At 40.8% G+C, this 25,097-nt stretch overlaps 1 protein-coding gene across 2 annotated transcripts in view; it reads right to left on the reverse strand.

Moving 5' to 3' along the window:
* LOC136882098 (uncharacterized) overlaps positions 1-22,852 on the reverse strand; it is a 66,338-nt gene extending 43,486 nt beyond the window's left edge. For both annotated transcript variants that reach the window (XM_067154624.2, XM_068229439.1), the window contains exon 1: positions 22,515-22,852. In XM_067154624.2, the coding sequence (XP_067010725.2) occupies positions 22,515-22,622 (108 nt within the window). In that variant the 5' untranslated portion in view covers positions 22,623-22,852. The remainder of the gene's footprint in view (positions 1-22,514) is intronic.
* Between the last annotated feature and the right edge of the window lie 2,245 nt (positions 22,853-25,097).

Consider the following 25,097-nt stretch of genomic DNA (forward strand, 5'->3'; position numbering starts at 1 on the left):
TGCATCAAACCGGTCTATGGACTGATGACTCAAATGACAACATGCAGAGAACAATAACGGAAGGTGATTTCAACCCACTCAATAATCCTTTGTCCTCGCTAGATTTTATAGTTTAATCTTTCCAAACTTTTGCACCATTATGCCCTACATTTAGCCAATTTTCATAAAGGAATTAAATAGAACTTCGCAAAACTTCTTAACCCTTTCAGTCCAGTTGTACAGTATACTGTACATCAAATTCATTAGCTTATAGCACCAAGAATTATTAGTGAATAGAGGAGTTCTCTATCTTGCTAGAGACTTCTATGCTTTGTCTTTGTTTCTCAAGTGGTTGAAGTGACATCTACCAACACATTAGTGAATTATGAAGATAAACAACAAACATGGCAAACAAGCATGCTGTTAGTGGAGGTAAGTGGGGAAATTTTATTCTTTATTTTTAACATTTTATTCTGTTTAGGGTAAAGTTCTGTTTAGGGGTTAAATATAAAGGTTTGAATAGAATATGCATACTAATTATAGTTAGTCTTTCATATCCCTTGACTCATAATATCCTTGTATATTAGCATGTACAGTATACTGTACATGGGGTCTCAAGTGTCGCAAATAGTGTGACTGAGTTCATTATCTTTTACAAAGTTTTATTTATATACCTGGTAGTTTCTAGTAATACAGAAGAAGATTAAGTGTTGTATACACTAGATTGTCTCTTAGAAATGTAAAAAGAAACTTTGTTTTTGTTCTGAGTTCCCTAAAAATAAATTTTTGTTGAAATTCAGGCACATCAAGAGTGAAAATGAACCCAAGCGAGGTTGATATGATTTTGAAGTTGTTGGAGAATGGAGATGTGTCTGATGTGGAGGAACTAGCCAGTGATGATGAGGATGAACCACAAACCAGCCACAAATACAGCGCATTGGTACGTTATCACATTCAGTATTATTACACATTATGAGACTCCAGTACTCTTATGGCAAACTGAGTTGGCCAAATTTTTAGCTAATAATTATTAAAATACAGCTTTATTTTGCGATATATTTCAGGAGCTGATGTTGAGATGATATCTGTAAGCAGCCCAACCGAGGCAAGTGGCAATGGATATACTATTGGTACTTCTGGAGATGCTGAACTTTCTGTTGAAGATATTTTCCTGACACAGAGGCCTGATATTCTGCTCCCATGACAATGTGCAAACCAAACAACACTTTGATTACTTTCCTCCGGTTTGATTGGCTTGTATGTCACGTCTTTCTGAAGTGCATAAATATTTGTTTTCTCTGAGTGATGGAGTACAGTCAAAATGCTAGAAATGCTGGGTTGGCACAGAAGGAGGTAATGGATTTGTTAGATTTCAGGCTTAGGGTAACTGAAGCTTTTGTGAAGGTTGATAACCAATTCAAAGGTATCAAAAGAGGAAGGCTATCTAAAAGCCCTGTACCATCACCTTCAACTAATAAAAAACAAACAACTGAGAGGAGACCATAGAGGGAAGTGCAGGATAGTGTTGATCACTTACCAGAGCATGATGGCAATAAAGAACCTACTCGATGCAAAAAAATTAATTGCACCCAGCGATCACACCTTATCTGCAGAAAATGTGGAGTACATCTTTGTATAAATAGGAACAGGAACTGCTTTGCAGCATTTCATAAGCAATGAAATGAATGTGAATTGTTATGAAGCATTTCTTTGTCGGTAACATGTGAACAAAATATGAATATTTGTAATTATCTGTAAACAATGAAAATATCTCAAAAATAGATAATTTCAGTTCTATAGGAATGTATGGCTTACTATTTAGTACAGTAGAAACATTGTATACCTCCAAATTCTGTCCTAAGAAGGTTGCCATCCCAAGGTAAAAGTTTAGGATTCAGCAACACTTGAGACCAAATGTACAGTATACTGTACATGATATATTTTTGTAACGGGAGGTCTCTCATCAACCAAATTTTGTAAGTACATCCCCAGTATGACCTAAAATTAAAATCCAGTCAGAAATGATTTTTCTTTCTAAACAGAAAAATTCAGGACTGAAGGGGTTAATCTGACATGAATACTTTCTTCCTCCACAACACCATTTCATTTTTTCCAGCAAGTGCCCACTGGTGATTTTGAAACACACAAGTGAAGTTCATAATTATTTAAAATATGTTCAGTTAGCACAAGAAAATGTAGGTAATGGATTGTCACTATTTTTTTTACAGATGAAGTTTCTTTTGTAAAACTGTTTTAATATTCACTTAGCATTGCAGCGTAATGAGTCTTCATAGCAGTAACTAGTTTCCTGTCAACCCTAAGTGCCTTCTTAGTGTAGTAAATGTTCGCCTTAAGCCAGGTCTCCACTGATGAACATTTAACAACAACATGACATTTGGTTCATAGTTGACTTAACATGTTCAAGTTTAGATATTTAACATGCTGGAGTGTTTTCCAGTGAGACTGGAAAACATGTTAAATCAGTTCATTGTTCATGTGGTATCAGCATGGCTTCGGCAAAGTCATATATTACATATATTACATGTAACCAACAAATTGTTAGTATATCAAAGTTCATATAGGTAAAATACATTAAAATCATGCTCAGACATTCTCAGAAAGTTGTTAAACCCAAACCTATATTTCACTTTAAGCTCATTCCGAATTTCATCCTCACTGTGCCTTCTATTTTCATCTCCTTCCTTCTCATGGTCTGATGACCTTTAAACAACAAGCATCATCTTCTCCCAGTTTTACAGCCAGACGCTAACCGTATGTGGGGGGAGGTTTTCTGAGGTGGTTTGTTCTGCGTAGATGAAGAGATGGTTAAAACATCCAGTCCCCTTACCAGAGGAATTAACTATAGATTACTCCGACCCAGCCAAACCCGGGGCCCTCTGAACCAAAGTGCAGCACGCAGGTCATTCAGCCAAGGAGCTGGGCCATAATAATAATAATAATAATAATAATAATAATAATAATAATAACAATAATAAGTATTTGGGAGATAGTAGGTTCGAACCCCACTGTCGGCAGCCCTGAAAATGGTTTTCCGTGGTTTCCCATTTTCACACCAGGCAAATGCTGGGGCTGAACCTTAATTAAGGCCACGGCCGCTTCCTTCCCACTCCTAGCCCTTTCCTGTCCCATCGTCGCCGTAAGACCTATCTGTTTCGGTGCGACGTAAAACAACTAGCAAAAAAAATAATAATAATGAATTTAAGAAATAAAAAACGGGACAGTCCTTATCCCGAGGTGATGCAGCCCTTTTTAGGCCATGATGACGTAGGTACAATGGAGGTGAGCTGCATGTACCATTTCAGACACATACCAGCCCAACTGCCATTCAAATTTCTGGCAGTACCGGGACTCGAAACTGGGCCGTCAAGGACGGCAGCTAATAACACTAACCGTTCCGCTATGGAGGCGGACCTTGTGTTAATGATGTAGAGTCTCATATTTCCTGAATGATTCATTTTCATATTCTTGGACGAAGATTCCGGTAAAGTTGAATCTTTTTATTTGTTCTATGTCGCACCAGCACAGACAGGTCTTATGGCTACAATGGGATACGAAAGGGCTAGGGGTACAAAGGGAGTGTTAATTAAGGTACAGTCCCAACCCCTGCCTGAAGTGAAAATGGGGAACAACAGAAAACAATCTATCAGGACTGCTGTCAGTGAGATTCGAACCCACAATCTCCTGACCATAAGCTAACAGCCGCATGGCTCGAACCGCGTAGTCAACTCGCTCGGTGGTACTGGTGACGCGGGAATATCACTCTGTATTGTTGGCAGAAGTGATGAAGTGACTAGGAAATGCAAAACATCTTAGGTATGGCGCTAAATAGCCAGCATCTTTTATTGTCATTCCTTACTTATTTAATCTCCAAAATGCTGTGAATCTGTAGGATACCATCTAATAGTAAATAATGCTTTTGGCTTTTCATCCCACCAACTGCTTTTACTATTTTGAAAATGGCAGAGTTATTTTACGTGCCAGTAAATGTACCGACACAAGCCTGACGTATTTAAGCTGAGAAAGCCAGTCCACGGGAACTATAATGTGGCACTTCCAGGCATCCCCCAAACTTTAAACCTGGTAACAGAGAAGCTGACTCCCAAACTTCCATGAGGGGGCCAGGCTGCAGGCTTTCAAATTTGGTGTTCACCATAAGTACTGAACTGTAAGAGTTTATTCACCCAGTTGGATCTTTTTCTCCAAAGCAATCACCTATAGCTTTTGTGGGGTCATAAGATTTCTGTAAGTCCAAATTAATATTTAGCAACAAACGCTGATAAAGTGTTGAGGGATATTTCCAAGATATTAAGTCGAGCATAAATGGAAGTCGATGTGTATAAGGACATTTATATATCTGAAAGTTCTTAGAAGAACCATCTATACATACAAAAATCACTAATTCTGTCTTGACATTCACAGCGATATTGAGAACGCGAGGTTTCAACACCTGAAATTGGACCAGCTGTAGATTTTTTTTTTTTGCTAGTTGTTTTACGTCGCACCGACACAGATAGGTCTTACGGCGACGATGGGACAGGAAAGGGCTAGGAGTGGGAAGGAAGCGGCTGTGACCTTAATTAAGGTACAGCCCCAGCATTTGCCTGGTGTGAAAATGGGAAACCACGGAAAACCATACTGGCCGCACTTAAGCGACTGCAGCTATCGAGCTCGGTGCTATAGATTGTTATGTCTTCTTTAAAATACAAACAAAAACCTCCTACAACCAATAATTTTGTACAATTTAAAGAAAAATATGTTTCTATCAGCGAAGTCGTGGTCGCATATTTGCCATGACGACGTAGGTACACAGCCATATCTATCGGCATGATGTCGAACTGCATACATCCTGGCTTCTGTTGCCTTCCTCAGAGACTAGTACCAGCTATGGCTTACAGGAACAATGTTTGGTGACAACGGACTTAGCATCGGCCGTCTAGATAAGTACGTAAGTTTTCCATTATATTAATACTTGTAAATTTATTTTTTGTCACTACTGGTTCACATTATCACTAAACACTCTATCATTGAGAAGTTTACACAACATAAACAATACTGTACATATTTAAGTGATCTGATAGAATCTGAGGATGTTCTTGTAGAATGAAACATGTCATTATTTGTATAACAGTGTGTATACAATAATACAAGTGCCCGTTGTAAACGAGTTGGTTACTCAGAAGAATATGACAGTTGTAGCGACTTGAAGAAAAACAAAAGGGAATTAATTATCTTTAGAACCGTAAACACTAGACGAAGGAGTCCTTTCTTTAGTGTCAATGGATTTGGCTAAAATGGAATGGCCGTGTCTAATAGGGGGTGATTATTGTTTTAAGAGAAAGTACAACTTGGCAACCATCCTCTATATAACACTAATCAGAGGGAAAAACGGAAGGGGTCCGACACTTTGAAACATGAAGATATCGGCCAAAGGAAGACAAGGGCCACGAAGGGCGTGAAAATGAAAGACCCCCTAGCCCTCGCAAACCTAATAGCGTCGGGGTTGGAAAAGAACAAGAGTTGACCAAGAGAGGTCGGATAGGATAGATGAGAGTGAGAAGTCTGGCACAAGTAAGTGGAAGCAATGCCAGGACTCTGCTGAGGGCCCTGTGGTCGACAACCCACGCTCCACAGTTCAGAGCCCCTGGGGCCCCTTTTACTCGCCTCTTACGACAGGCAGGGGATACCATGGGTGTTATTCTACCGCCTCCACCCACAGGAGGACCGTGTCTAATACTCCTAAGAAATACGGAACATCATCTTCTTATCGACAATGTACGATTCAGATGAGATAGATGAAGCGTCTGGAGACCTAAAAAAAAAAAAAAAAATCCTAGTTCAGATGTTGATGACATGAAGTCTGAGTACTCAGTTGCAAGAATTTCATTTCGGTGGCCTCTTAGCATATTCTCTTCTTGACGTTGAGTCCGGATCTCATAAAGGCATACATGACAATAACAGCCTCATAAAATGATCTGAAAAACAAACTATGACTTAAAAAGAAAAACCCAAAAAGCATATTAAAAATAGTTTGAAGTACAGAATAATAGGTGAGTGCCATGCTCACCCTTGACCATCCGGGGAGCTCGACCAGCAGTGGGTTAATTAAGACTTTCGTAGGCACAAAATAAGACGTGAATTTAAACAGCAAAGAAATTGGTGGCAGCTATGCAAGAACATGAATCTATGCGCTTCCAGGGAAATATTTTAAAAGGCATGGGTTCCAGATATATGAAGAGTAATGATGGAAGAAAGTTCCTTATGGAACGTTCTGAAATTGCAGCTGTGAGGGCAATATTCTTGAGGGCAAAGCATCAAAGAAGGAAATGCCCAAATTCTTTACTTAGATGAAACTTGGGTATATAAGAACCATACCAGAAGTACTTCCTGGAAGTCACACAATAGCTTGGGGGGGTGTCTCAAGGTTCCAACTGGTATGGGTGGTCGCTTGATAATTTGTCACGCTCGTTCCGATGTTTCTGGATTCATTCCTAAAAGCAGGTGTTTAGGTCCAAACATAACAGTAGCAGTGACTATCATAATGAGATGAACGTAGTGGCATTTACTGAGTGGTTCAAAGTACAGTTTTACTCTATTTAGCTCCAAGGCCCATAACGCAAGCTACCATTTAGCTATAAGAAATGAAATGTCGTATGGCTTTTAGTGCCGGGATATCCCAGGACGGGTTCTGCTCGCTAGGTGCAGGTCTTTTTATTTGACTCCCGTAGGCGACCTGCGCATCGTGATGAGAATGAAATGATGATGAAGACAACACATACACCCAGCCCCCGAACCATTGGAATTAACCAATTAAGGTTAAAATCCCCGACCCGGCCGGGAATCGAACCTGGGACCCTCCGAACCGAAGGCCAGTACGCTGACCGTTCGGCCAACGAGTCGGACTTAGCTAAAAGAGATAAAGCACCAAGTGCAAATGGTAAGAAGGCATGGCTATCCAGTAACTCACGAACACACGCAGAGTTGTTGCAGCTGGATAAAGCATATTAGTCGCATGATAAAGATTATGAACTTGACGCTGTTGCTCGTAAACATGATCAAAGGATCATATGCTTGTCGCAGTACCATTGCCAATACAATCCAATGGAACTAGTATGGGCACCAGTTAAGGGATTCATGGCGGAAAGAAACACTGCCTTCAAAATTGCAGACTATGAGAAATAAGTTCACAAACCTATCGAAAGTCTTACGGCAAAGGCATGGGCGAACAGTGTTCAGCATGCTGAAACCATCCACAAAAAGACGACCTCAAACGGGAGGTTGGAACCGGTAATAATCAACCTGCATCGGATACAGGCATAGGAAGTCACGTGACTTCGGCTCAGTGGTTCTTCAATTGGATACCAGTATCTTAAAGGAGCCAGCATATTCTAATCTCCTTATCCAGCAACTCAAGGATTCCTATCTATAACATCTTTTTAATATGCACTGGACTTATTATGAATCTCTTTCAGAGTTATTTTTTAACACAGTGCTGCACAATATCTCATGCGGTATGTACTTTTACGAGACCGTATGTGTCTTTATATTGTTTAATTTCTTCGGTATTTGTGTTTTAATTTTGCCTTAGGCTGACGATGACCTAGTACTAGGTCGAAACTAGTCCCTAATCATTTATGTAATTTAAACTATTTACATTTTGTATTGAAAAGGTGGACCCAAATAATACATTAATTTACTCTATCGTAATCACAGTTCAATACGGATCTATCATTATGAAATTTATTTCATGTAACAGAAGGCAATGCCATGTATTTATGCAAGTATCTGCAACAGAATTATTGTGATTTTACTACACGGAGCATTGTTCTCCTTAGGACCTTTTTAATAAGCGCACCGCCCGGCTAACATGTGCTAGTTACATAATATTAATACATATTTGAGTCTGTAAGGTTGATTCCTTAAGTTAGAATCTCCTTGGATCATGTCCTCCTTAAGATGTTAGCAGAGGTATACATATGATTGTCTGTGTACTTCTGTATTATGTTTCCCCCTCCCCTCGCTTCCTATTACTAGCGAGAAGGCCGGGGCCTTGACCTGTGTTGGGGAAGCCATCTTGCAGTTTTTCTCCTGTCTCTGTACCAGACAGACGTGGCATGTAAGCTCTTATATTTTTCCAGGGTTTACCCTGGTTCCCACCCCTTTTGGGGGGGAATTTTGGTATGTTCCCTTTTATTTTTGTTATATCTTGTATCTGTTAACGTAAAATGAGCTTGTGGTATTATTATTATCGTTCCTGATTCTCTTCCCGACCTGGCATTTGATCATTAGTTCATAACTGACCCCTTTCCTAAAACACATTTATTCTGGTTCCAGATTTTAATTTTTCCGATGGTCAGTTATGTTAATTTAGACCTTCCGTTATGGAGGCTATCAAACTTGTTTTTTAAAAAGAATGTAATTCTGCGTCTGGGTTAATTTCCATTTTAAAACTTGGCGATAAGCTAAATATGCCTAACCATTCTGTAAGGTTAACTTTTATCACCAACCACCCTGGGTGGTAAATTGTTATTAATTGTTTTAAAAGGAGCTGGGAAAAATGAATACCAATCCGTTCAGCGGTCTTTTGTCACTCGTTGACTGTCTGTTTTTATTTTTATTTGGTGGTCGTCTTGGTGACATTTATTGTCACGGAGATTGTTTTGGTTTTGCGTTATTACTGGGGAGTTGGATTGAGATTGGTTCGGATAACATTGGGAATTGGTTGACTGGAGCTTGTCTTGAATTTTGGTGGTGATTATTACCGATATTACCTTAATTTCACCACGCTATTTGATTATTTTTGTGTGATCTGTTTGAATTCCCCTGGTGATTTAACCCGTGTATAATTGGATTAAGCAGTAACTTCTGCTTATCCTGTAAAGCTCTGGTAGAGTTGCTGATGATATTTTCTGTATTACCTTATTTTATCCCTCCACACCATTTGTGGTGTCATTCTGGATTTATTCCCCTATGATCTAATCCATAAAATTTGATTTAAGCAGTAACTTCTGCTTATTCTGTAATACTCTTAAAGAGTTGGTGATTATATTTACTGTATTACCTTTTTCCAGCACTCCACTGCATTTGTGGTGTCATAAATGAACTATTTCCTGCAACTTAATTCCTAAAACTGAATTAAGCAGTTTCCTCGTGTTAATTAATTTGGTATTGAGCCAATTCCACCCCTTGTATTGGTGGATTACCATATCATTTATGTATTTGGGATTTTGCTTGAAATCCTGTGCCTGTTAATTTATGCACCTCTGTTCTGTACTAACACCGTGCTAAGGATTGGATTTATTTCTCTTTGTTTACGCTTGAGAATTCTTTTAATTAATTAACTACTTGCTCCATCCCTCTTGGACTTTAATTTCGGAATACCCCTTGATTTATTCAACTTAGTGTAAAGTTCACTTTGCGCTGTTATTAAATTCTACCATTTTCGAAAAACCTAAGTCTATCACTTCATCATTAATTTTTAAGAAAGAGGCATGATTGCAATGATCCATTGTAAAGGCACCTTCCACATTTACACCTTTAAGGTAAGTTGTCTTGCCTTTTACTTGTATTAACTTTTCTATTTACTGCTTCTGTGTGGTGACTCTATGTGGTATTTATTTTGGGTTTTCTGGATGTCAGTGTGTTGGCACAGTCTTGGATAATCTCTGTGCACTGGGTTACTTACTGTTATTGAATTATTAACTGCCTGTCACCCAGGACGTTATCGAGTCTTGACCCTCACCGTGTCATTATATTTAATTTCTCTTAATTGGTGCCACACCTTACATTGGTACAGTGATTTATATGTGTTCATGTTGATTGGTTCTGATTTGGCACGTCTCCACGGTAAATGGATTACTAACTCGCCAGTCGTTCTGGGTTATGTGGTATGTTTTCTAACCTGGCACCTTAGTGTTCAAAGGGTTTTCAATGTTACCGCGCCCTACATATTAATGATTTATCATTAAACTAACCGTAACTGTGTCTCTCCTAAACCGTCAGAGTGTTTCGTTAACCCTAATCCGTCTCAAGTCGTTGGGTGCTCCAAACTGAAATGCAGGCCTAAATATAATTTAAATGATAAGGGCCGATTGCAGAAACAATGACTAGTTTTAAGCCTTAGACAACGTTTACCTAAACAGCATCTAAATGAAGCATGATCTTCGATTGCATAAACAAGGTTTAGCCAATGTTCATCTAGACATCATTTAAAGTTTCGATATTGGTTTGAAAATGGAGATAGAAGTATCTTTCATGCAACTCTTTGCTTGTCGCAACCAATGAAATTCTTTGATGCACGCGCCGAGTGCCAGTCAGCTCTTTGTCTTTCAACACATTACTCAAATATGGCTAAGCACGAACATGACTTGCCCACAGATAAGAGTATCGCTTTCGGTGGAAATTAAATCTCATAATATTGTCGACACTAAAGCGACATGCCACCGTACGGGGAAGTGTAGCACTGATTATAGCGCCGTTACAGTGAGTGTAATCTACTCATAAATACGTAGCTTTGATGAAGGGAAGTTGAACCAATAGTAATGTGTAACCAAGTGTGTTATATGGGCCATATAGATGTAGCTTCATTCTGGAGATCATGAGTTCGAAACGCATCATCAGCAGCACTGAAGGTTGTTTTCCGTAGCTTTCCTAGTTTTACACCAGGCAAATACTAGGGCTGTTGTTATGGCTATGCCTCTTCTTTCTCAGCCCTCCTCTTTAAACAATAATCACAACCATCACCACCAGTTGCCATTTCCTGCCTGATAGTTGCCAAAAACTTATACAATTATATTTATAAAAACCACATACAACCTACTTCTTAGTTTTCACTATTATGTATGTTTACTTGGCAGTAAATATAAGTGAAACCCTCCCAGTTGATGTAGGAGACAGCTCTCTGACAATCGGGACATATAATTTTGATATGTATGTAGTCGAAGTGACCTTTAATTCCATGGAAATCACCCCATGTATATAATAAAATATATTGTTACCAAGAATTGTATTCAAGTTGACAGTTACCGGACTGTCCCTTTGTCAGTCTCAAGAAACAAGTGTCCCGAAAAGCGAAACCTTATTTTAAGATCTATCTCCCCATACATGTCAAATGAATTGCAGCGATTTAGCAGTGGGCGACCCACAGAGATGCCGTCAGAATAACCTTTCTTCCCGGAATTGCCTCAACATGTTAATACAAATTACATGTTCCATGGCATATAACCTCTGATTGTGATTCACTCCTCTCATTTGAGGTTAAACAGTGCTCTCGGTAGTGTTTAAACATGACCGGTTAAACATCGGTTTTAGGCAGTGTCTAAATGATAAATAATGTCTCTGCAATGCGGCAGCCATACTTAGGCATTGTTTAACCGTAGACATTGTTTCTGCAATCGGCCCATAACCTTCATTATTGTCAGCATAATTGCGTCAATTATATCTGAGTTTAAATACTTAGCTCGACTATCACGTACTGCCATGCACGAGCGGTGCCTAGATTGACGTGGAATCGCAAGCGAGCACTCACAAACCCTTAGGGCATTCCACAGCTTTGGTGCTATGTGATTATGGATGAGCAATAGAAGTTCCAAATACTCTGTTATGTCTTGCCCAGGATAATAACACTAAAATAATTCAATTTTGGAGTTAATCTTTACCTGTCTGATATTACTGTTAATGCCCTGAGGGAATACATTAAAATTTTATCACATTAATTTTTTACGTAGCATTTCCCCCTCCGGCTACTCATCCCAGCCACACGGCTGAGGAGAACATTGCAGAGTGTATAAGGGTTGGTCATACTGATAAATAATATTGCTGTTGTCATTTTATGAGCTACTGGTGTTAGCGTGGGCTCTGAGAGACGTTGTTGCTAAATCTGCACATGGCTCAAGAGCCTCAATCGAAGAAAGAAACTTTGCCAGGGGAGGCCGGCTGAAACCCACTCTGTATTTGTGTTCGATGCTAATTTCTCAGCCATGTGCAGATTTAACACCACTGCCTTGCCAAGTCCATCTGAATTTGAGCAAGGGGGGGTCTGATTGTCTAATTTCTACAACAGCACGTAATATCTGATTATATTTTTCAAATTATTTGTCAGTATGGCCAACCCTCTTATGATCATATACCCACTTCACGCTGTTTATGACCATCCTGTATAAGTAAAGTAACGGACACTTCTATCTCTCCTACAAGTTGTACAGGATAGATTTATAAGATTCCACATTCTAAGCTTAAAAATAAAGTGAATAGATGGTGCTCTCATTCTACCAACATTCCAACATTCTGGTATTAACTGTTGATAATTTAATTTGTAATAAGAATATTATCATACCTGCCGACGTTCGAAAACAAAAAATCGGGAGATTGTGCAAAAATTGCGTTTCTTGCCAAAAGATGCCGAAAAATCACTCTGGTAAAAGGTATAGAATACAAAATATGTTCCTCCATTCACAAGCACATGGTAATTGTTCCAAGAATATTTTCAGAAATAGATAATTATATTTCTTCGCCATAACAAATGATCAAACCTTGAACGAACACATCATACCGTATTGTAATGATAAGCAATATGGTAAATTAAAACTAACTCTTACACAAAAAGTATTATTATATGAACAAACACTTAATACCACTTTTTTCTTTAACAAAACTCTATTAATAACTGATCACAAAAATTGAACTTATGATCTAAAAGTTGAAGACCAAGAGGGCGACCAAGACTCGGGTACAAGGACATAGTGAAGACTGACATTCAACAGCAAAGACATACTATGGAAAGCACTGAAGAAGGAGAGAAGTTCAGAGACCGCAACTGGTGGAGAAGCCTCGTTCGCCGACCCATCGCTTAAGATATGTATGTATCAAAACAAGCTGATCAACTACAACAATCAAGACCACAGCGAACTAAGACGCGATGCAACGAAAGGCAGAAAAAGAAGGCCGAATTTGATCACCGAAATGTTCAATTTTTTATGCCACCAAACAGAACACGGCAGCTAATAAGAGGTGCACCTTCAGCCACCTACAGCAAACAGCAATCTGCAGGCACTGAAGCAACATCATGAAACAATGCGCGTTTCAAAACTTTTTTACATCGGACCAACACAGAAGGGTCTTATATGCGACAATGGCATTGGAAACTGCTAGCACTGCGAAGGAAGCAGCCGTGGTCTTAATTAAGGTACAGCCCCACCATTTGCCTGGTGTAAAAATGGGAAACCACGGGAAACCATATTCAGGGCTGTCACCAGTAGGGTTCGAACCCACTATCTCCGAAATCCAAGCTGCGCAGGCACTTCCTCGGCAGTTTCAAAACATATTTTAAATTCTGCAGTCACTGACTTAAAATCAGGAGAGATAATTAACGGATCGGGAGGTCAGGAAACAATGAAAAAATCAGGAGTCTCCCACCTAAATCGGGAAAGTTGGCAGGCATGTATTCTGACTGGAGATAAACATACCATGACAGATCAATACAATACTAGAACTGGGCCAGACAGGAGAGATGGATGCTTGGCGCAGGGTGATGCGTTTTTTGTTGTTACTGAAGACAGTGATGATTGGAGGATAATTATGTGCAACCGTCAGGCTTTATACGGAAGTTTATTTGAGAGGTCTATTTGTCCGATGAATACCTGTGGAGGCTGCTTATTTATTGGTTAACCTAGGCCTATACAAAGTGCTAGTGGATTGCAAGTAATAGCTCCATAATTATAACACCACTTTATTCCGATGAATGCTATTTTACTTAAAGTGAACAATCACGTCAACAAAAAGCTTTTCGAACAGAGTGTGCCCCAGAGATGGCGGCTCCGTTTCATAACTGCCATTGGCGTCCTTTCGTTACACTATATTTATACGGCTGCATTACATTTTGTTTACAGCACATATCCTGGCTAGTGACACTTGGTCTAACATGTCAAGGGGTATTTAGATAAAAGCTTCTCGAAGGAAGTGAACAGGCGCAGGGGCTCTGTTCCATCTTTGCCACTGGCCCATGTATTTGATGTTATACCGTATTTACTCCCATATCAGCCACATCCCTAATTTTTGACTGAAATATTAGCCAAAAAAGTTTGCACTGATTAACAGCCGCAGATCCAATTTGTGGGCTTGGGGGCTGCAGTAACAATAGGAAAGGGCCACTGCTACGCACAGTCTTAACTCAACCATTGTGGAGCTTATTAATAAACAGCCCACTTGTCATGGGAAAAGTTAACAGTCACACGGCTTCATTCAACCTAAAGGTGGTCAAATTCATGGAAGAAAATGGTAACAGAGCAACAGGCCGTGAATTTCCTGTTCACAAAAAATAAGTGAGAAATTGGAGAAAACAGCAAGTGGAATAACAAAACACTAGTTCATCCAGGTGTGCATTTCCTGGTCCAAAACAGGGCAAGTTCCCAGGTTCTGAGGATCATTTTGCACGAAATGTTACAACTAAAAGCACAGGAAAGTGAGCGTTCCCATTATAGTCTAGGAGACTATTTAAGGAAAGTTGCAGTTGGGAGACTCGATTTATTCAACGTAATAAATTATCATTTAGCCGGAAACATCTTTGTGCCAAAAACTGCCTAAAGACTGCACAGATAAAGTTGCAGAGTTTTACAGGCATGTGATCAGATTAACTCACTGGGCCAGAGCCACGGAACTGTTCCGTGCTTTGTCTCTGTGAACCAAATGCCGGACCACGGAACTGTTCCGTTATCTCAATTTACTACGTAATTCAACTTTTCCTCAAGAGATGGCAAAGTGAGTTGCTTTTGTAATTTGTGTAGGGACTCTTTCTTTGCAATGTTATATGCTCTTTGCTAATATATATTGATAGTGTGCTTGGTAATATTAGTTTGAAGTGGGCTATATCTAGACTTCGAGATTCACTTGTAAACAAGATGGCTGCCAGTATAGAACTGATATTTACCAATATATAATCCGTTTTAGGAAGTAATGATGATTAGGAACGTAATTTTTTCATTGAAATTAGTAGTAATATTAGTACTAGTGTGAGCAACGCTCCTGAAGAACAAATAGATGTGGAAATCGAAGAGGAAGTGCAAAGAGAAGACTGCGTTACAGCTCAGCAAGCGGACTGAGTACGGTCCCGTGATGCTAATAAAATAAAATGTTTTACTGTATTCCTTGTTCCGCAGTTTGTGGTATGAAAGCCTTTTGTTTTCATGTATATTTAAATCTTTAATGGTCTTGTAAGTAAGAAATTTCTCATGATATGAAGCGGTGGTTAAGTGTAAGAGAAGGCCGTGCGCCTTAACTTCGCCACATGAAAGAAGCCATAATAAATAAATAAATAAAGACATTATATTTCCTCCAAAATAATCCCAGCATCAGTGCAGTTTCAATCCAACAAATATGCAGGGCTCAATGGGTTAAGGCAGCACAACTCAAATCTCCTCTCGCAGATCAGCAATGCTGGCCAAACTCCTCTGTATTTTGACAGGCCAAGGAACACTTTTTCTGAGAAGGGAATGGCAAGTGTTTTAGTTAAAACTAACAGTGATGAAAAGTTATACTGTACGGTATTGTTGACCATTACTGCTGATGGCCGTGAACTAGGCATTACCGGTACCCATGATAGTGCTAACGATAAAGGCTGGATGGACGAGAAAATGATGTGCGACTGGATACATTCTGTGTGGCAGTGAAGACCTGGTGCACTGCTCCGAATGCAGGCCTTACTTGTGCCTGGACAGCTTTAGAGCCCACTTTTTTGATAGTGTGAAGCAAGAGCTTAGAGCTAATAAAACTGATCTTGCTGTCATTCCGGCTGGTCTTAACACCCTGAAACCTTTGGACGTGCCAGTGAAGAGGCCGTCTAAAGACCCTTACACCTTCCAGCACACTGAAGCTAACAGACTTTTTGTCTCAGCAGAAGAAAACACAAGGTTTAACGTACAGATGAGTAAAAAAGAAAAAGAACATTATTTGGTAGTGATTATTAATGGAACAAAATGACATACTGTTACAATTCTCACACGGGGGGAAAGTTAGTTTGTGTTCAAAGTGCCCGCATCAGCAGCCAAAATGTCCGGCGCCATACCTAAATGGTTAGCGTGCTGGCCTTTGGTCACAGAGGACCCCGGTTCACTTCCTGGCAGGGTCGAGAATTTTAACCATCATTGGTTAACTTCGCTGGCTGGGTGTATGTGTCGTCTACATCATCATTTCATCCTCATCACGACGCAGAGGGCATTAAATCAAAAGACCTGCACCTGGCAAGCTGAAGATCTCCTCAGACACTCCCGGTGCTAAAAGCAATATGACATTTCATTTCAGCAGTCAAAGAACGTCGATGCCACTGAACTGCTGACCAGGTAAGGTCTGGAGACACTGGTGAGTACTCAAGAGCTCCTCTTTGACCTATCTATCGTCCAGGTAGATTTTCATAGAAGTAGGCTCTGACACCTCTGTGGTAGTGAGGCAGAGCACCATCATGTTGTAGTTAAAATCTTTCATTTCCGAACACTCGGATGGCAGGTAAAACTGATGTTTGCAGCATAAGAAGATACACCCCCACCTGTCAGAGTACCTTCCAAGAAGAAGGGGCCAAAGAGCCGCGCGATGACAGACCACACCACATATTTACACCGGGTAGATTAACAAGTTTGTCCAAATGAACGTGAGGATTTTCAGGAGCCCAGTACACAAAGTTGTGGCGGTTTACAGTACCGTTCAGTTTGAATGTGCCTCGTCAGACCAGATAACCATCTCTGCAAACTGTTCATCCTCGCGAAGCATGCCTTCAAACCACTCGCAGTACTCCATCCTTCAATCCGGGTCGACTGGAAAACGCATGCTACAACTGTCGCGCCATACACGTGATCTTCATCATTTGCTGAGAAAACAATGGACTACACTACCGTGCAAGTATTGCAACGATATGTCATTTTGTTCCATATACACTAGTGTCCAAAAATTAAGCATAATCACTAAACGAGGGCATACCGCCTGATAGGAATGTCAGATGGATTGCCGAACAAATGGAAGCTGAATCACACACCATATGTCACACAACTTATCCAAAAAAAGTGTCAAAAAGGTTCTGATAGCTAAGATACACCTTTGACAACAACTAACAAAACTTGGCAATGTCTTCTACACCAAAATATGCTGTTAATAGGGTGTATGGTTACCCATAAGGGCCACACATGCTTCGCAGTGACGTGGCATGCTCTCTATCAGATGGTCCACGAGCTCTTGTGGCAGTGATCCCATTCCTCCGAAAGAGCAAATAAGGACTTGAAGGGTCCGTGGTGGAAACTGACAGGATGCATTTTGCCTCCCCAATGAATCCCAGGCATGATCTATAGGATTCAGATCCGCAGACCTCGCTGGCCAATCCATGCGATGAATGTCTTCCCCAGCCAGAAATTCATCCACCAGAGCAGCACGGTGCGGTCGGGCATTATCGTCCATTAAGAGGAAGTCTGGACCAACCGCACCTCTGAAGAGTCTCAGTACCTCATCCCTGTATCTCCAAGCGTTAACAGTGTTCCTCGGACCACCCATGAAGATGTGGAGGTCCATATGTCCATTCAACATGATGCCGCTCCACATTATGACGGCACCAGCATCATACTGGTCCTGTTCCACGATGTTCCTGTGGCTGTATTGGCTACCCGGTTCTCTCCAGATTAATGTGCAATGGGAATCATTTTGCAAACTGAAGCGGGATTCATCTGTGAAGAGCACATGCCTCCATTCATTCACGGTCCAATTTCAATGTTGACGGCTGAACAGTAAACGGGCCCATCCCTGTGCTGGAGTGAATGGGACGCACACCGCTGGAAGTCGGGCAAGCAGCCCTCCTGTTCAGAGCCTCCGGTACACAGTTTGCCGGGAAACGGCAACCCCTGAGATGGCTGCAAGCTCCGCCAACAATTGTCTTGCAGATGCGCTCTGATTTCGTCGGGCTGTTAAGGCCATATATCGGTCCTGCTGTGGGGTGGTTACCCTTGGTCGATCTGGTACCGGCCTACGACTAACATCGCCTGTGACTCGAAATCATCTCCAAAGCCTGGAAATGACACTTTGTGGCACATTCAAGGATTCAGCGACTTTGGTCTGTGTCTGGCCTGCTTGCAGGCGGCAGAGTATTCTACCCTGCAAAATGGGGTCCAAGTGGCGTCGTCGTGCCATTATATTGTCACATTCACCATGAGGCTACACTCCGCACACTGTAACAGGGCAAACATGACTGAGGGAATATTGGGCGCAGGCACTGGCTGTGTTTACCTTGCAGTTACGCCGCTAGTCAAAGCAGGGAACACTCCTTTCCTATACAGAACGAACACGTAAGGTTGGTAGGTGCATATGTCGTGCGATTTGCGATCTATTTCCTGTTGCCCTGCTTACTCGTAACTTATGCTTAACTTTGGGACACTAGTGTATATTAACTATCAAAGTGTGTCTACATTTTTCTGGACCTTTTTGTATGTGGGGCACAAACCTTTTCACTATGCGTTCATTATTTCTCCTAAGCATTATAGCAAATGAACGATGATGCCAATAGTAGTAATAATAACTGTGGGAAAAGATTCCGTAGAATCTCCACAGAGAGATCGAACATGATGCGGCTCGAACAATGTCATAGAAATTAGCAATACAACATTGCGCAGCTTGGATTATATCACAGGAGTGACACAAGGTTGTCAACTCAGAAATTACAAATCTTTAGAAGACAACTGCGACGGGTAAAACCATTGGTGTCGATAGGTTAGGTCAGACGTGTGACAAGATGATTGGACTAGGGGCAATCAAAGGCCCCAGATGGCCCTGTTCATAAAACATCTTTCACTAATATTATTACTGAGAAACCAATAATATTAACTTGTCTCATAGAGTTATTAGCTAATAATATTAGTAAATTGTTTATGAGTCAAAATTATTAGTAGATATTCCTAATAATATTAGTAAATTGTTTCATAGACAACATGACTAATAAAAGTTACTCATATTATTGGGATTATTCCCATGAGTGTAATTTGACTCATAATTCATATTATTAGTGAAGCCGAAGTGAGTGGGTATTTTAATATTTTGGCATAAAATCTGAAGATCACTGAAATGGTTGACTCTGATTGAAATAGTGATGAGGAACGAGTGTAGGTATTCACCATTCAATAAATATTACGTCAAAAACAGCCTGTATTGGCATGTAACAAACATCTGAATACTTAGGTTTCAAAGTATTTGCTTTGTAGGATTGGTAATAGGACGTTCCACAGCAAGGAAAGAAGCATAACCTCTAAACAGCAAACTTATATTGCACTCCACGGGCTGGTGGTGATACACATTATCATTGTGTTTCTCTAGTGCAGTTCTGCGTGGACCTCAGCTATCCTTTAAAATCTTGACTTATACCGCCAGTAAACCAAGATGATGGCGGTGATGATTATTGTTTTAAGAGGAAGTAGGCTACAACTAGGCAACCATCATCTATAATAACACCAATCAGATAGAACATGGAAAGGATTTGACATTTCGAAAAATGAAGGTATCAGCCAAAGAAAGAGAAGGGCCATGAAGGGCGTGAAAATTAAAGACTCTCTCAGCCTCGCAACCTAATATCATCGGGGTTGGAAAAGAACAGGAGTTGAACAAGGGAGGTCAGAAGGGTAGATGAAAGTGAGGAGCCTGGCACAAGTAAATGGAAGCAATGGCAGGACTCATCTCAGTTCCCCGTGGTCACCAACCCAGGCTCCCAAGTTGAGAGCCCTGCGACCCCTTTTAGTCGCCTCTTACGACAGGCAGGGGATACCGTGGCTGTTATTCTACCGCCTCCACCAACAGGGGATAGTAAACCAAGATTTTGCTAGTTCGTCTCAACAGATTTTTAAGAGCACATAAAATATAAAATAAAAAAGAACAAGGAGGGTTATACTGTGCAAAAGGCTGTGAATTGTTGATGCTTCAACTCAATCACTTTCCACAAAAAAATTTTCCTCTTTCACATTATTTTCACTGCTTTTCTCCATTCTCTTATGTATCAAAGTCACAACAACAAAAAGGTAGAAATTTACAAACAGGACCGCAAGGATTATTACACGACATGTCACTTTAAATGCTGCTATTCTCACCTAAAATGATTGTGGAAGAGAGATGTGTTCAATACGCTTGCCAGGGACCAACCCCCTCCCCGCCCCTAGAAGTAGGCCTACATATACTTTTATAACCAAAAATACTGTTTTAGACACCATAGTCCATTGCTTATGCAATACTATTACAGTGATTGGTTGACGTATGGAAAAAGATAACGTCATTGACACCTAGGATGAAGCTGAGATTTTGGCACCAACCTTTACAGATGAAAAAAAATTATGAAGTGGCCAGCGAAGTTTAAAAGTGTCATGGCGTCGGACGGTTGCTTTACACTTTCTCAATTCCTCCTTTAATCTCGAGGCTTACGGCAAGAAATAAAGGTCACTTATTAGCTCTGATATATTTCTGCACATCCAGGCCAATCTCTGTCAAGGGAACAGTGGCCCCTTTGGGGCCACACTCCCTTCGAGAGGTTCTTTTCTATCGCCGCGGCGCATACTATCCGCACGGCAAGAAAAAAAGTATAGCCATTTTATACCAACAGCAAACAGTTGGCAGCATTGTTGTTCCTCTCGGCGGTCCCTCTCAGCGCTACTAGTGGGCCAGTGAACTGGCGTGCGCCACCTAGTGGTGGCTTGTGTTACTAATCCTTGCGGCCTTCTTTGTAAAGTTCTGCCCAAGAAAAATATCAAGTGAGCCTCTCGAACATGTGGATTAATAGTCTGTTGTAGTCAAGCACTAGCCTACTGCTAGGAACAAACCCAATCCTAGAACATATGCAACAGACAGATTCTAACCTCCATTTGTATCAGCTGACTAATGAACTAATACTATCAGTAAAGATATTTTATTAGTCATGTGTAAATCTTTATGAAAATGAATTTGGTTAACTAATAATTATTTTTATGACTTCTAATATTATTAGGAAACATTATTAGGAGAGCCCTGCATATCCGCTAAGTTAGTGTCTTGGCGGATGAAAACTGTATAGCAGTGCACATAATTTTGCGGATAATTTCTAGATAATGAAGTTTTTGATTTTCATTCAGATATGCTCTTATTTTTGCTTGTGGTTAGCCGACCCTTGACATTGGTTTGGGACAATGGTGATACATATAAAGAGCCTTGACACCAAAAAGCTGCAAATATGAGCTAAGCCTAACTGGCTCCTGCCCACAGTAATGGAAAGAAGGAATAAAGGTCAATACGTCGGTAGTTGTCACAAGAGAAAATCCCTCACACGCCTGCGACTGTAGGGGTTCTGTTGCTAGGTACCAGGCCTATTGTATTATGTTAACAGATCTATCCGTTTCAATACCTTGAGTGTAATATGTTGTAGTTAAATATTTACAATACCCGCGGATAGTCATTCGCAGATGCGTATGCGGGTGAAGGAAGTGCGGATGGGGAGCGGATGCGGATAATATTGTGTATATCCCCGCAGGGCTCTAAATTATTAGTTAGTTTGAGGAAACAGGGCCCTGGGGGCGTAAGCCTCCAGGGTAGAGCTGCAAAGCGCAAAGTTGCAAAGCGGTCCTGTGTCACAACAACAATGGTCTGGACTGGTTAGGTCTGTCTTGCGACAAGACCCTTGGGAAGGGGTTACAGTAGTTATAATATTACGGTGACACTAAATTCTCTATACGTCTATACTGCTAATAATAAAGTGTTGACGTCTGACAGGTAAGGTTGGAGGGAGGAGCACTGCATGTGCCATTTCACGATGTTGCCACATTCCAGCATTCCTTTCTACATACTCTTACCCCTCGCTTCCAGCTCACTTGTTCCCTCCTTCATTCTGACCGCTGTGATCTGTTGTAGACTACCTGGCCAGGCGGTGTCGTCCCATTTGCGATCACTCTTATACAAACAATCAGGTTCTTGTCAGTGACAGTGACAGGTTTGGCAACTCCCAGCAAGACGAGCTGCCCTGAAGTGTTATCTCCATGGCAACCGCAGTCGCCCCACCCTCGTTTCCATGGCCACCACGCAGCCACTCCCTTTATCCCGCCTCGGCAGGCAGTAAACGGACCTCCCCCTAAGAAATGTCAGATGCCAACTCTTATTATTAGCAGTATAGAATAGAACAATAACAACCAGCACGTGCCATGACAAGTACAAAATGCATGCTTTCCTTCTTTTCAGTAACGATGGCAGCACTGTGCCGCAAATAATGCAAGCTCTATTGGAGCAATAAAAGAATAATATTCATGACAGTTGACCGAAGCCGGCCAATAGCAACACAGAAAATGGTAGAAACTCTCAGATTTCATTGGCTCCGTTTTAATTCTACGTAAGTCGTTAAGAATACTTCCAAGGGTTGGTTGGTGAGTCCCTGGCAAGTATAAAGGGAGGATCCCTCCAATACGCTACTTCTGATATAGTTTCATGTCACTTTAATAAAGTAACACAATTTTATGACAAATTACGAAGAATAAAAACACACAACTAAAACTTACAGTTTTGTATTCAGGAGATGTCAACTTCAATCCGGCCACATCCTGTATGCAAAGTCGCTGAAGCGCAACATAAGGTATCTTAACATTCAGTGCCGTCGCAGTCGTCATGTTTCACAGTTACGGTCGCAACTCCAGCCTTTTTCAAACTACCACTCCATACAGCTCATAACATACACAATCTGCCAAAAATCATCATGAAGTACGATCAAGTGACGTTCATTGATGACTGGTTATAGAAGTAGTCAATTAAATCACTTGCTCTCATAAAGTTGACATAATTGTCTGTTTTGATGCCTTAAAGCAAGTTTGTAAATACACTCAAGTAAAATGTAAACAGATAGCTACTCCGAATTGATGCACCACAAAGAGTATATAGCTACTAAACTCGTCTATCATGGCAAAGAGAATGTAGCTTTGCCTAACCATTCATTCAACCTTCATTTTTTCAATTAATTCCAACGAGCCTCCAGGCTCGTACATAGGAATTATACAGGACATTACAAACTGGGGGGCTCTTACATATCAAAATATACACTGACTGAGCAAATATCATGAGATAGCGGAGCACTGATGCGTAGGTGTGTTATCTTCGCACCACACGCCACCTGTGCCAGCGGCAATTGTATAGGAGACCTTGTGAGCAGTGGCTGTACCGTTGCCTACGTTATAATACAAGGCCTGGAAATAGAGCCCGTAAAACGCTATGGAAATTGTACACTGAAGTTCAATGCCGGGCCGCTAGGATCGCTATCTTGTCCCCTGCCTAACCAGGCTCGCGCCTTTAAACGTGTTCATTAGCTGCATTGGTTGTGAATGTATTATGTATTTGTCTGATGTTAAACATTCGCAGTTCCAGTCATGGTTTATTCACGAGAAATTGAAGGTAGTGAGATTTCGTTCCACAAGTTTCCAGTGAATGTTCAATGTTCGAAACATTATACCGAGGAAGTATTACGCATGAGATACGACATCAAGCTGATCGAAGTAGGCCTCTGTTCCCAAGTCTTGATCCGAGTTACGTCATAAGAATCGGGCGATCCCAAAATTTGTCACTGGACTTTTTTTAAACTATGCTGCCGTGACCGGCAATCATTTGAGAGGCATCTTCAAACTCAGATATCTTAAATTAGGAAACCAAGGAGAAAAATAATTTGCCCAACAAATTTCACGAAAATGAATGTAGCAAGAGCTACAACTATTGTATTTTCCCCTGAAACAACCTCTGGTTTGTAAAGTATGGAGGTGGTTTTGTCCCGAGAGCATAAAATACAGTTTAAAATAAGCCATTTGTTTTATGGAGCATTTTATTAAATTGTTCCATGCGCATAACATCTGCAACACCTCACATGGGACATATTCACGAACGAGAACAAACGAGCATCTTCTAACCGGGCGAGTTGGTCGTACAGTTAGGGTCGCGCGGCTGTGAGCTTGCATCCGGGAGATAGTGGGTTTGAATCCCACTGTCGGCAGCCCTGAAGATGGTTTTCCGTGGTTTCTCATTTTGACACCAGGCAAATGCTGGGGCTGCACCTTAATTAAGGCCACGGCCGCTTCCTTCCAACCCCTAGGCCTTTCCTATCCCATCATCGCCATTATATCTATCTGTGTCGGTGCGATGTAAAGTCACTAGCAAAAAAATGCATCTTTTATTACTGAAGATGAACTCCTCAGTTGGTTAATTAATGATTTCCTGTCATATATTAAGAAACTTAAAATGCATTCAGAGAAAGTAAAAAGGAATCATGAGAGAAATGTATCAGGCATAGATCTTGACTACTCAGTCCACTGTGGCCTGCGTAAAATACCTCATAAGTATACATTTGCATTATGCATTGATGGGGAACCTAATGAGCTATGACATCGAGCTCTTTATCAGCTACCTAAGACGCCAAGCGGAATACAATGACATTATGGTTCGTGTGGCAAAAGAAAAAACAGACTGTAAAGGCTGTTTAGAACATATCTGTTCTCCAGCTACTCAAAGTCCCACATTGTGTCTTATTCGTTTTCAAGATCGAGGAGCCCTCAGATACCGAAAATCGTCTGTGGCACTTCTGCAGTGAACGACGGAATTTGTCACTTCCGCTACGCAGTACCTGTCCCGAAGAGAATTACTAAAAGGTGTACATTTACTTTTTCGAAAGACATGTTCAACAGTGAAATTAAGTGTGGAAAGTGTAAAGGCGACAAACCACCCCTTTTTCTACTATGAACATTTCTGAGACCTCTGTTAGACAACATTGCTTTGAGCCACTCAAGTAGTAGAGAGAAAGTTTTGAAACTTGATAAGAAGCCCCTCAGAAGGAAAGTTTTGAAAGTTCCATGACATATCCAAGCAAATGCAGCAACGCTCTATAAATAAGGTACGGTACTGTCATTACTCGCAAAAAAAATTCGGTTCTTTTTATTTAAGATATACTTTACTTAATGACATATACGGCAATGCGAATACAAGGGGGCAAGACCGCGATCTTAACGGCTGAATGGTGAACTAGGAAGCAACCCGTTTCCACGAGTGCATTTCAAGGCCTTGTATTATAGCGCAGGCAACGGGCTGTACATGTGACAGGTGTAACACGG

Source organism: Anabrus simplex, chromosome 10, assembly GCF_040414725.1.
Source record: "Anabrus simplex isolate iqAnaSimp1 chromosome 10, ASM4041472v1, whole genome shotgun sequence".
Lineage (NCBI taxonomy): Eukaryota > Metazoa > Arthropoda > Insecta > Orthoptera > Tettigoniidae > Anabrus > Anabrus simplex.